General features: G+C 49.8%; 4 protein-coding genes across 4 annotated transcripts in view; 2 read left to right on the top strand and 2 right to left on the bottom strand.

The window, feature by feature from the left end:
* Positions 1-1,427: 1,427 nt before the first annotated feature.
* On the top strand, positions 1,428-1,880 carry PHYSODRAFT_521795 (hypothetical protein; the record flags this gene model as incomplete). Its single annotated transcript, XM_009536436.1, is given in 2 exon segments — positions 1,428-1,637; positions 1,653-1,880. 2 exon segments carry the CDS (start codon positions 1,428-1,430, stop codon positions 1,878-1,880), a joined length of 438 nt encoding a protein of 145 aa, XP_009534731.1.
* Positions 1,881-4,350: 2,470 nt separating this feature from the next.
* PHYSODRAFT_305244 (hypothetical protein) lies at positions 4,351-5,433 on the bottom strand (the record flags this gene model as incomplete). The annotated part of the gene is made up of 1 exon (XM_009536435.1): positions 4,351-5,433. One exon carries the CDS (start codon positions 5,431-5,433, stop codon positions 4,351-4,353), a length of 1,083 nt encoding a protein of 360 aa, XP_009534730.1.
* A 391-nt stretch (positions 5,434-5,824) lies between these two features.
* Positions 5,825-6,863, bottom strand: PHYSODRAFT_338583 (hypothetical protein; the record flags this gene model as incomplete). Its single annotated transcript, XM_009536434.1, has 3 exons — positions 5,825-5,969; positions 6,031-6,371; positions 6,411-6,863. The coding sequence occupies 3 exons, from the start codon at positions 6,861-6,863 to the stop codon at positions 5,825-5,827; spliced, it is 939 nt and encodes a 312-aa protein (XP_009534729.1).
* Positions 6,864-13,052: 6,189 nt separating this feature from the next.
* PHYSODRAFT_305242 (hypothetical protein) overlaps positions 13,053-13,441 on the top strand; it is a gene marked incomplete at both ends in the record, with an annotated part of 2,003 nt that continues 1,614 nt past the window's right edge. The window contains one exon of the mRNA XM_009536433.1: positions 13,053-13,434. Coding sequence (XP_009534728.1) covers positions 13,053-13,434 — 382 coding nt within the window. The remainder of the gene's footprint in view (positions 13,435-13,441) is intronic.

Genomic DNA, 13,441 nt, shown 5'->3' with positions numbered 1-13,441 from the left:
TTGGGTTTTCATGATAACTGTGGACGTGTACCTGCGCACACTACGCCGAAGTCAGAGGCTACTGGAGAGGGCTGTTGATTATCGGCGCCGAACTGATGAAACCCAGCGACAGACACGTTCTTTAACGTTACGCCGTCGCCAGTCAAGCTCGAATGGGATGTCGGAGACGACTTCGACTGCTGCATCGGTTTGCCCGCTAAATGCATTCGCGACTTGGATCGAGAAGAATGGGCAGCGCGGAGCACGAGAGCGCATGGCTCGTCATCGACAGTCAAGCAACGCACGCGATTTCACCTCGTGGAATGAGCTTCAACACTTCGTGGATGGATCGGACTCGGAAGGTTGAAGACGAAAGGCGAGAGCGAGTCAAGCGTCAAGTCTTTTTGGAGGAGCTTTTATTTTTTTTAGTTTGTAGGAAACCAAGATTCGTACGTATATTGACCAAGTTTCTCTCACAGCTTCTGAGTATTGAGTGAACGTGAGCCAAGAAAAATGTTAATGACGCAAAATCAACCTACATCAAGAGGCAACTTGAAAACAATTGGTACTCATGCCGACAACGGGTGGACAACTTTCACGACGAAGGGTGATCACTGTAATTGATCAAGTTGTGCCTATCGTCCGGTGACATTCTGACCTGACATGGTAAAGAGCTGTCTATCGACCCCCCCCCCAATATCCAAAGGGGTAGCTCTCCCATTCAGAAATATTCCGAAGGGGTGGGAAGCCAAACAGGAAAGATGATATTTTTCCGGTTGGTTCATGGAGCAAACGGCCGTAGGTCCCTAGGCATGGTGCACTATCTGGAGCTTCCTGCTGGTACTCATGTTGCAGGGTTTTGCATGGCGTTGCTGGATGGCTACAAAAGATTTCTACACTCTAGGGCCATTGCCTCCGACCTCCAAGTGTTCCCGAGCAGCAAATTGCAGCAGCCCCTTCCCGTCCACACGAATCTGGACGCCTACGGGGGGGATCGGCATCACCCGCTCGTTGTGGTGGTGCCGATGGTCTGGTTTCAGCTAAAGGATGCCGTAACTCGCGCTGCATTTGGGAACACCCGCCCCGTGTCAATCCTTCTGCCCGGAGAGGACACCATTGCGACTTTGCAGCGTAAAGTCTTTCATGCCAACCAGGGCATTCTCGCCGGCTCAAGACCGAGTCAACTCACCGTGTTCAAGGATCAGACGGCGTACGACTTGAACGAGTCTTTAGATTTTTACTCGCAGATTAGATCGCTTGGCCAAACAAGGGCGTCTGCGCTCATCGTGGAGGTGCCACCAACCGAAAAGATACACCGCCTAGCTATTGACCAAGAACATTTTTCTGCCGTCCAAACCTACCGAAACACTGCGCAAGTTCTCAAAGACTCGACCGAAGTGAAGGACATAGTGAGAGTTATCGAGGCCGCGAGCGAATCTCCAAGTCCAATGCGATTTATTGTGCTGGAGAGCTCGTCGGGCACCGGCAAGACGCAGATGGCGTTCAATCTTGAGACCACGGAGGCTTGTGACGTGTTCTACGTGCTGTGCACACCAGTAGCCGATCGGGACCAAGATGTGTATCGAGCTTTCGCTACGCGCTCGAACACGTTTGTGGAGTGCCTCAGCAAAGACCTGGAGGTATTGAAGACTGGGTCCGTTGGTGACTTTTAGTTTGGGATAACAACTAAGCTGTACGAGTACGCTTTCATCGCCGCTGCGGTCCGTGGCGACGACACCTTTCAAGGCCGAGCAAGGCGGGAACAAGTGGAAGAAGCTCTCGACCGCCGAAAACAAATGAACGGAGGCAAACCGTTCGTGTTCTTTCTCGACGAGTTTCCTCGCATCAAGGCGTCCTTGTGTGGTCACGAACGTAAGGAGCGTGAAGCAATGACTCGATAGATGAGGAATGTGCTCCGCTCCTTTCGGATACCTGTTGTAATCAGCGACACTAACGGGACTGCACGGAATCTTTTTACTTGGGGGGAGAGATCTCGGTGTACGTCGAGTTTGTTGGGACATCCAGACCAAGCTCAAGCACCACACTCGTGTCCACGTGGCGGTCTCACGTGGAGGTCCTGCACATCAAGCAGATACCACAACCTAAAGTCACTCAAATACAACACACTTCGTGTTTTTCCCTATAGAGCACACTCGGCTCCACCACCTTCATCTATCCCTCCGGCTGGCCTCGCCACTTTGGCTCTAACAGAGTTATGAGGATAGGGCCCCTTGGTGCGTGGTGGTTCCGTCTCTTCCTGCGTTTGTCTTGAATGATGGCGGTATATCGCCCAATTCAGACGTGCCAAGTGCACGCCGTACTTGCATACCCCCTGGTCTGTCATGGATCTTCGAACATAGCCGACCACGCTTCGCGGAGGAAGCATGGGATTACATGAACCGGCATCGTGACTATGGAGAAACACCGGAGGACTGGCTTCGATACTTGAGCGATATGACGGGGTACCTAGCGTCGTATATCCGGAGCCTCAAAGACAGCATCGAATTTGAGCTTGGACAAGTCAGCCTGGTTATTGGTTCGAGTTGCAGAGTGGACAATAACTACGCCAATCTGGTGGACGGCCACTTAGCATGCCTCAGCGAGTTGAAGCCCTTCAAGCTTGATTTGGGGTAGTGGTCACAGACTTGTTCAAGGCAATAAGCGGTGGAGGTCCCGCTGCGTTTTCCCACCACCGGAGAGGGATATCTTGCTGTATCTGACGCTAACGGGGGACTACGACAAGATAACTGATGACTGTGAGGACTGTGATGACTCTGATGCCCCTGAAGTGAACGAGGAAGAAGACGCAGTGTTGCGACCACTCAGCAGTCCGCTGCGCCATGCACTGCAACACGATTTTTTCCGAGGTGAGGTTTTCTGTGGTACGCACGGGACAAACAGCAGTATGGCACTCGAGAGCCTCGTTGCCGGCGCGGTCGTTCTAGCAAGCCACCGCGAGAAATTTTGCGGGGTGAAATTCCCAGCGTTCTTGGGCAGACAGCTCTACGAATTGGGCGTGGTGGACAACATCGACGCGGAGGTTGATATTCCATCAAACCTATCCAAGAATGCAAGCACGATCCCGTTTCTGTCAGTGCCTAACACGGAGTGGCCGAGTTCGTTTGTGGATGCGTGGCGGGGTAGCGGTGCCCAGTTCGGCAATCTGTGCTGTGTCGCTGACTCGGACCGTGTGAGTGGGGATTCGGAGCGGAGCGAGTACGGATTCGTTGCAAGCGAAGCGGGAAAGGATGCTTGCATTCTTTCCGGCGAGTGCAGAGATGACAAGGAACCTTTAGACGGGCAAAGTCTTGTAAATGTGCTGCAGCGTGTTCCTGGTAATTCTTCCATTCACTTGGTGGTGGTGCGAAAACTGCAAGATTCATACTTTCGCGACCTCCCAGATCCAGCGTCTGCAGCGTGTGTTGCCTTGGCGAGTGCTAACGTGCAATGCGCTGACTTTTATCGCATTTCGAAAGAGGGCGAGCTGGAGGAATTCGCGGAGCTAATGGCAGCCAAGTCGGCCTTCAATGGTTTATCGAAGGAAACGAAAAGGGAGAAGGGGGATGCAGAACTGGTTGTGTTTATTGAGATTGGAGATTGGGATACAACAGCAGGCAAGACGAAATGCTCGAATTCGAATATATAATAAGGTCAAAGCAGCAAATTCTGTTGGTATCGCTCAGCCTAAAACAATGCATCAGGCTATTGTATCCAGATCCGCAACTCGGTTGGCGTTGGTGAGTTTTCCAGGATTACCCAACATCTCATTAAGTGGACTGAAACTTATGTCTCTTCGAGTTCATTCAAAACTCTGTACCCTTTTCCCGAATATTTGAATCTGAGCTAGTTTTATTACGTGCTCGTCCGTCTCATCGTTATTAGAAGAATCGAACCCAGCAATTTCACTATATACGTGTAGTAGGCACCTCCGTGGTCTCCTCCGAGGTGGTGGGCGCGCCGTAGCTCGATCGCATGTGACTCGCTCTGTTGTGTCTACGCCTGTTCTACTACGAGCTTTTAAACTTCATGGCTTTCAGTTCTTGGGCTTATTCATCCACCTACAACAGATCTCAGCAAGTTTTTAAGTCCTCGAGGTGAACCGACCAGCATGTACTTGAAGAAGTATTATCGAAATGACAACAATGCTACCTAAGAAAAAAGCTACTGTAGACAGACCGGTACTCGTCCACGCCAGGACTAACAACTATTGATCTCACGCCATCATCTCCTTCTTCAGTCTCGGCACTTCTACCTCGCACCCCTCTGCTGCATTAACCCAATCTCCAATCTCAATAAACATAACCAGTTCTGCATCCCCCTTCTCCCTTTTCGTTTCCTTCGATAAACCATTGAAGGCCGACTTGGCTGCCATTAGCTCCGCGAATTCCTCCAGCTCGCCCTCTTTCGAAATGCGATAAAAGTCAGCGCATTACTCGCCAAGGCAACACACGCTGCAGACGCTGGATCTGGGAGGTCGCGAAAGTATGAATCTTGCAGTTTTCGCACCACCACCAAGTGAATGGAAGAATTACCAGGAACACGCTGCAGCACATTTACAAGACTTTGCCCGTCTAAAGGTTCCTTGTCATCTCTGCACTCGCCGGAAAGAATGCAAGCATCCTTTCCCGCTTCGCTTGCAACGAATCCGTACTCGCTCCGCTCGGAATCCCCACTCACACGGTCCGAGTCAGCGACACAGCACAGATTGCCGAACTGGGCACCGCTACCCCGCCACGCATCCACAAACGAACTCGGCCACTCCGTGTTAGGCACTGACAGAAACGGGATCGTGCTTGCATTCTTGGCATGGTTTGATGGAATATCAACCTCCGCGTCGATGTTGTCCACCACGCCCAATTCGTAGAGCTGTCTGCCCAAGAACGCTGGGAATTTCACCCCGCAAAATTTCTCGCGATGGCTTGCAAGAACGACTGCGCCGGCAACAAGACTTTCGAGCGCCCTACCGCTATTTAGCTCTTGCATACCGCGGAGGTCTGTACCTCGGAAAAAGTTGTCTTGCAGCGAATGGTACAGTGAACATTTCAGTGGCCGCAACATCCCGTCCCCCTCCTCGTCCTCGCCAGAGTCATCGAATATCTTATCGTGGTCTCCCATCAGAGTCAGATGCAGCAATATATCCCTCTCCGGCGGCGGGAGCTGACAGCGAGCTGTCCACTGGTTGTCGCCTTGAAACAGTATGTCTCCACTACCCAAATCGAGCTCAAAGGGTTTCGACTCGCTAAGGCATGCAAAGTGGCCGTCGACCAGATTAGCATAGCTGTTGTCCACGCTGCAGGTGGACCCGAGAAACATGCTGACTTGTCCAAGCTCAGACTCGACAGACCGAATGCGGGCTTTGAGGCTTCGGATATGCGGTGCCAAGTACTTCGTCATATCGCTCAAGTAATGAAGCCAGTCCTCCGGAGTCTCGCCATAGTCACGGTGCCGGCTCATGTATTCCCACACTTCCCTCGCGAAAAGTGGCCGGCTGTGTTTGACGATCCAAAAGAGTCCAGCAGGTATAGTGCCGGTCCTGCGTGTTCCGACCGAATCCGAAGTGATTGCGACGCCATCTTCATTTAAGACGAATGCAGGAAGTGACGGAACCACAACACACCAAGGGGTTCTATCCTCAAAACTCGATGTAACTCGGGATCTTTCTCCAAAAAAAAAATGCGTCGTGCAGTCCCGTTGGTGGCGCTGATTACAACGGGTACCCGAAAGGAGCGGAACACACTCCTCAACAATCGAACCATTGCTTCACGCTCCTCCCGTTCCTGTCGAGGCATGGGCGATTGGATTCGCGGAAACTCGTCCGGGAAGAATACCAGTGGTTTGCTTCCGCTCATTTGTTTTCAGCGGTCAAGTGCTTCTTCCACTTGCTCTCGTGTCGCTGAGCCTTGAAAATTGGCATCACCACGGAGCGCAGCGGCGATGAAGGCGTGCAAATGCAGCCGAGTTGCCGTCCCAACCCCGCGAGCTGATCCATTCTGCATATCGTGCTTAACGCAACTCAAAAATGTAATCGTGCGCGTTGTGAAAGCTCGATACACGTCTTGATCCCGATCACCTGCAGGTGTGCACAGCACGTAGAACACGTCACAAGCCTCTGTGGCCTGCAGATTGAACGCCATCTGCGTCTTGCCGGTGCCCGACGAGTTTTCCAGCACAACAAACCGCGTTGGACTTGGAGATTCACTCGCGTTCTCGATAAGTTTCACCACGGCCTTCACTTCGAGCGATTCCTTGAGAAGCTGCGCAGTGTTTTGGTAGGTTTGGACGGAAGAAGTATGCTCTTGGTCGATACTGAGGCGGTACAGCTCACCCACGTTTTGTGGCACTTCGATGATGAGCGCAGTCGCCAGCGTCCGACCAAGCGATCCAATCGGCATCTCGAGATCCAAAGGCCCCTACATCTCGCTGTCGATTACTTGGAGGTCGGACACAGCAACCCGAGCAAGGCGACTTGAGCTGTACATCTTCATCACTGCATTCCGCAGACTCTCGATGGTGTGATTTGCAGTCAGGGGCACTGAGGCTGCACTTGTTCTTGCGAATGGGGGCTGGGTACCGGCATCCGTCAAGTGAAACCAGACCTTCGGCACTTCCACAACGAGCGGGTCTTCTCTGTTCAGTCCATAAGCGCTCAGTGCATCGTCCGCGTTCAGAGGCCCCGCAGCTTCGCTGTTCACGAACACTTTGAGGACTGCCTCGTCGATTAGACCTGGTGGAAGCGAGTCTGTGCAGCGTGCCAGCACCGTCTCGCAAAAGTCCCCGGCGTCAGTGCCGTCACGAACACGAACGTATCGCACTGGTACATCCCCAAGCTCAGGTTGAGGGCGACGCGCTCCATCAACCAGCCGGAAATATCTTTTTCGCTCCATCGTCGACTTCCCGCCGCAGAATCCGGAAATGGGTGGAACGACGAAACAGCCGAATTTACTTTTTTTCAAACTATTCACTACATTGTTGTTAAATAACCACTATTGAGTTTGAAGAACCATTTCAGGTCGACAGCATCGAGGACCCATAAGCTCGTAATCAATATTTGGTCAATTTTGATAAAAATAGGACCAGTCGCTTCAGCTCATTGAGCTTTATCTATGCTAAAAACGCTTAACACAACGAAAAATGGACGGACCAAAAGTGGCCTCGAAAGAATTGACCTAGCCCGTACTAGCTTTTCAGTCAATCAGTGCATTGGATTTGCACCTCATATTTTGATAAGGTGTCAAACCCTATACGATACTATTATTAGAGAAGACGGGTAATCGTGATTACATACTGAACTCAGTATTATATTGTCATTCCTTTCCATGAGGGTTTCGTGTGTTCTACGCACCGCACAGCAGTGATTGAGTCTTACTTTTTTCAGGTTTGAAACGCTAATTTCAAATATGTATAATTTGGATAGGGTCATTTATGGGTCCTCGATGCTGTCGACTACTGTAAATTGAGAATCTACATCAAACGTCATTCGCGCTACATTCGTAGCTTCGCATGACGTCGAACGACATTCATTCTATATGTACACGGGATTGTAGCCATACTAAAACTGATGATTTGATTAACTGGTTATTGCTGGTTGTAAGTAGGAGCTCAATTAGTGGCCGCCCACTACTAGGGGTAGTGTGTGTGGACCACGTTTGGAGAGTGTAGATCACTTATTCCCTGAGCGTAAGGCGCACTAACGTTCACAATACACAATATAATTGCTGGTTGTACGCTCTTGGGAAACTGAATTGTTGATCTTCCTTGGAATGAGATATGGGATTGTAGCGATACATGTACCGTCAAAATTCCAACTGTCCGACGGTGGAGTACCGGTACTAAAGCAAATCATTTTAGTGACACCTATTTCATTTTAATGACACCTCAACTGAATCCCCTTCATTCATTCGTTCAGCTTGCAGCGACACGGACAAAATTTGTTTTTTTAACAGAGATTCTCGCCACGAGATGCGACGGTACCCCTGAACATCTGAGACCAACTAAATCCGCACTTTACTGAATCGACCCCAAAATGAGCCAAACCACAGCCAAGTACTAGTAAGGACTGCAGCCGACCGTAGGACCGATAGACTACCTCACCTACGGAGATATGAGCACCTACACGGGGCGCACGTGTAACCACTTCATGCAAAGTTGTGCTACCCATTAATCCAGGGCACTAATAATTAACAACACAATCGACGATACAGCGTACGTTTTACGGAGGTACCAATCCTGTACAAATCCGCATTCGTTATTAGCGGTGCGGCTTTTCTTTACTTCTTGATGATCTTTTAGCTAAGTACCGCCATCAAAATAGCGGGAAGTGAGGTACATTTTATCGACAGCGCTGCGCTCCTAATTCCTTTGTAGTAGATGGCTACATTGTTAGCTTATGACCCCGTAGAGAGAGAACTACTACACCTTTCTTGCTCAAACTTCGTCACTAGATTTCATGTGCCCTGAACTCTAGCTGTGGGCTTTTGCAGCTCCATTAACCGAGGTGCCAATAAAATAGAGCGGCTCGTTCAGAGGAAATAGCCTTTTTATACCATCTCGTGGTGATAATCTCTATTAACGGATAAACTTGGGCACAATGAATCGTATTCGGGTCTCCTTTTCCACGATTAGTTGATTCTAACTACGGGCATCTACTGCGCCTGCTTCGCAGCCGCAGCATCTGCCCGGTAACGCGTCTATAATATAATCGCGTTCGAAGTTGACCAATCAAATTTCGGACATAACCGGACATCACAATTTTGAAAATGAAAACTACTCGTAAAACGCGTAAAATCACTCTTATTTGATTGCTTTTAGCATGAGCTTTCCGATCATATACAATAGGTCGAAATCGAAAAAATATTGAGGTCACACGCCCCAAATAACATCAGGGATTTCGGAGGTCCGAAAATGGAGATACTTTTTTCAGAGCGATGTTACTCCATGAGTTCTCAATACTTTGGACTGTTCGATAGCTTAAAGGAAGCACAAGCCACGCCTCTTTCGATTGATGCGGTTAAATCGCGATTCGTACTTAGGTTCGTAAGCACCATTTCGTTTGACGCGGTCTCATATGATACCCACCGGGGGCAGCCTAAATAGCAGCACTAAAACTATCAATGACATGTTGGAGGGTGCCTCCGCAGAAGCGATAGTCTTTTTTTCAAATAGGATATTATAATTGTTGACCTGTGTCCGTTGCCAAGATTCGAGATTGATGGAGAACGCGTCATCCCAACGCAGATATTAGGGGGTTTCAAAATCAACTTTTTGGCACTTCAAAACCCGCTGCATTTTGAATAGTGGTATTCTGCCGAAATACAGTAGGACCAAAAACTCTAAACCTATCATGCATTTGTGTGGTCCACAACATCGTTTTTGACTGGCGCGTTGCGATGTCGACCAGGGGTGACAGGGATCTTCCGAGCCTCGCGCCTCGTCCGGCTCCGTAGGCTGCTTGAAGGCACACGCAGGCGGAGGGTAGACAACCAACATCGATGTAGCAACGTGTACTGCGATACCTATGAGCGTAACATCGATATTGACCCGGAAACGGCTTTCAAAGGCTGCAATTGAGTTAAAATATCTTTTGGAGACGAATTCAACGTTTTTGGCAAACATTTTCCTGTATCTATCGCTCACATACCGCTGGGACGGTTGCAGACTACATCTACAACTTGTAGCTCTGTGTCTCTATACAGAATGCACAGCAGGCGAGCCAAACAACTCGACTGAGCCTAGACGAAATACTCTGGTATGATCATATCACGGATTTTCAAATCCACTACCTCCCGAGATGGTGGATTTGAAGGGCTCGAAATACAGTGGTACTTCGGGGAAATACAGTGGTACCTAGGGGCAATTCGGGAGGTATTTCGCAAAATCCCGCATTTTCGTTGATGTTGAAACCCCCTATTCAGTATATTTCAGTTCGCAGGCTTCAGTTACCGGCTTCAGTTTACCGGAGCCAGTTGCCGGGCAGCACTCCCTCCGGGGTTACTGCTATCCCAGAATAAATATCCTGCTCAACCAGTTCGCCACTCCACCGAAAAGCCTCTACTTTTACGTGAATTTCAAGAAACCATCCGATTTCGGAAATTATTAAACGATTTCACTTGATTTGAGTATACTTTCTCGATTAGAGGACGCCGAGTAAATTTTAGAGAATTGCTTCGAAGGTTCGCACCAATACTTTCCAACATGGGTGCATCGGTCCGCATGCTATTTCTCCGCCTTCGGTCCAATCTTCATCCTCGTACATGTTATAGTTGCTCAAGTACGCCTCGTGCCGCGGAAGCTACAGTTGTATCTCTTCATCGGAGCTCGATGGTCTACCTTCCCGGCACATCCGCCCGTGGTGGTGTGTCTTCAACGCAGCAGCGGACCCTGGACATGCTCAACACAGGACGTGGTTATCTTGCTTCTCCTCCTCCTCCAAGACACTCATAATGTCCCCTCCGCAGCGCTGCACGTACTCGCCGTTCGCATTTATACAAATGCACTCTTTGTTTGGTTCCGCAATGAGTGGACTGGCTCCTTTAGAGAACGCATGCAATTAGTGTGGGTTGGTGGCGCCTCAGGAGGAAGGCAAAACTAGTATGGTCACATAGTGTGGTCCGTACTAACCCCAAGACCATCGCATTGGTTCGTATCGCATTGGTTCGTCTGAAAGAATTGGCGCCGTTCCCATGTACGACTGACAAGCTGGCCAAGTCGAGATGCCAAGAAGTTTTGTCTAGGCTTAGGTAGAGCCGCTAAATCAGGGTGCCTGGAGGTACGCTCAAACTCACATCGATAAGCTTTTGGGTAAGAAGCAGCCCCTCGAGTACATTAGCCGTGGGGGGTTAAAGGCTTCCGCTATCCGTTTGCCCTGCACTTGCAGCAGCAGCAGCAGCTTAAAATGGTTTTGAACGAAGTGTTTAGGCTGCACAAGTAAGTTCTAGGCCGTGCAACACGCTGCAAAATCGCAAGTAGGCGTTCAATGCTCGTCACGAAAAAGATCAACGGTCATTCAGTTTCATCTTCTTTAAGCAGTTTACACGAATTAATAGATATTTGTCTAAGACAGCAATGCTGATGGAGTGAGTACATGTAGCGAGATCGGTTGACGACCACAATTCATTGCTTTTTCCAGGTACATCGTATCGTTGTGAAGCAAAACCAATAGGGTTGGAATGAGCTCGAGCTCCAAAGCAAACAGAGTTTGGGCAAACATTTAAAAACTAAATGTTCGAGTACATTTATAAAAAATAGATGTCCGGTCTTGTATTTGATACAGGACTTCTATTTTCAGGCACTCCAACCTATTCCTGACCCGACTTCTATTTGCTACAGGTCTTGTATTCGGGAAAATCCGCTAGTTACGCACCCACACTACCGGAAAAATTGTACTTAAGTATCCCAATTTTCTAATAAACATGCACATGGCTGTATCGTTTCTTGTTAACACAGATCAGAATAATGTAGGATTTGTATTGACAGAAAGCAGTGGGACGGGTGTGATGGGCTCATCTGGTCGTGTTGTGAAAGCACGTTGCCATAGCAAGCAAACCTGCGCGGAGTGCCCATATAGCAGGTCTGCGCGATTTTACGGAGGTAGGTCCTGCACCAGGCATTCCAGCGGATGGACCCGTTGCTGCAACTCGGTGCTAGTTTTCTAATTGCGGGGGGTCTACACTGCAGCACCGCAGATTCACCCCCTCTCTTTGCGGAGCGCAGCGGAGCAAAGCCATTTCACGCGGATGACATCCGTCCTGCGGGAAGATCGTCACATTGGTGGGTGATGGGCTGCCTTTACAAGATATACCGAAAATAGGCTGTGTACGTAAGTCCTGCCGAGACGAATTACTCTAGCCTGCCCGCACCCCCCAGATGACAAGCCCTATGATCGAGAGCTCAGATTGAGCTGAAATTTGGCACATAGTGTGCTGACAGCATAAAAATATGTACTGTGAAGTTTCGCCTTCGTAGCGCAAGTAGAAGGTATGAATGGGCAAGGAAGTACGAAATCTGCCGAAATGTGTAAATGAAATGTGCCTTTTCTGTCCATTATGGCTACATTATAGTTTGTTTTATGCCCACAATGGACGGGTTATGGTCAAAATGTCATACATTGATTGCGATACCCCTCGACGAAGGGCCTCATTGACGAGACACATATCAGGTCTCGCCTCTTTGATCCATCGTATCTCATCCATTTTCAGTGCTGCGAGTCTACAAAGGCTGCATCTACCATTTCTTGATCGGGTCTTTCCTTTGAACTCTAAGCTAGACCAATTTAGGTTGATTTAAAAATGTTGGAAATTTACACTTGCCATCCAAAAAGTGCGAAAAGGTGCGGGTTGTTACAGAGACAGGGTGTTAAGTAGCTAACGCCCATATGTAAAATGGTGAGGAGATTGTTGAGCTACTTATAAGTAGGTCAGGCCATCACACACAGCGAGCGAAGCGAGCTCCCCGCCTGCGGTTTGTCAGCCCGTGTGCGAAGCACGCGGATGCAAACCCAGGACCCAGCACTGCCCTTCTAGCAAGCGGAGGCGACGCGTGCGAGCCGAAGCGGGCTTTTTAGGGTTCTGTCCAAGCGAGCGTAGCGAGCCTTTAGGGTGGAAGGTCCGCGCGGAGCGCGTAGCATGGTGATAGTTTAACTAACTAACTCATGTGTCCTAATCTACTTACATAGCTGCCGAAACCTACTTAGGTTTTTTGAAAATTTGAAGTAACTACTTGGCTAGAGTAATTCCTCTCCTGCCGACAATGCCCGCCGGCGGCGGAGCCAGCCCGAAAAAAATAGGGGGCATCCCAAAAACAGAGGGGCAAGAGGACCAAAATCGGGAAATTTTCTCCAAAAAACGGGAGGGCATGCCCCCCCCATTTTGACCGTGGCTCCGCCCCGTTGCTGCCTCCAAGTGCAGCACGAGAAACCCAGTCTACCGTAGGTAGGTACAGTAGACTACCGATAGATTGGAGCCTACGTTCTCAGACTTACAGTGGTACAGTAAGATCAGAGCGCGGGAAGCGCTCGATTGTGACCGCATGGAGCACTGTATCATTCCAGATTCTGCGGGGCTGAGGAGAAGTCGACGATGGAGCGAAAAAGATATTTCCGGCTGGTTGATGGAGCGCGTCGCCCTCAACCTGAGCTTGGGGATGTACCAGTGCGATACGTTCGTGTTCGTGACGGCACTGACGCCGGGGACTTTTGCGAGACGGTGCTGGCACGCTGCACAGACTCGCTTCCACCAGGTCTAATCGACGAGGCAGTCCTCAAAGTGTTCGTGAACAGCGAAGCTGCGGGGCCTCTGAACGCGGACGATGCACTGAGCGCTTATGGACTGAACAGAGAAGACCCGCTCGTTGTGGAAGTGCCGAAGGTCTGGTTTCACTTGACGGATGCCGGTACCCAGCCCCCATTCGCAAGAACAAGTGCAGCCTCAGTGCCCCTGACTGCAAATCACACCATCGAGAGTCTGCG

Source organism: Phytophthora sojae, assembly GCF_000149755.1.
Source record: "Phytophthora sojae unplaced genomic scaffold PHYSOscaffold_9, whole genome shotgun sequence".
In the NCBI taxonomy this organism is placed as follows: domain Eukaryota; phylum Oomycota; class Peronosporomycetes; order Peronosporales; family Peronosporaceae; genus Phytophthora; species Phytophthora sojae.
The sequence above is the reverse complement of the archived record's forward strand: the minus strand, read 5'-3'. Positions and strand labels throughout refer to the sequence as shown.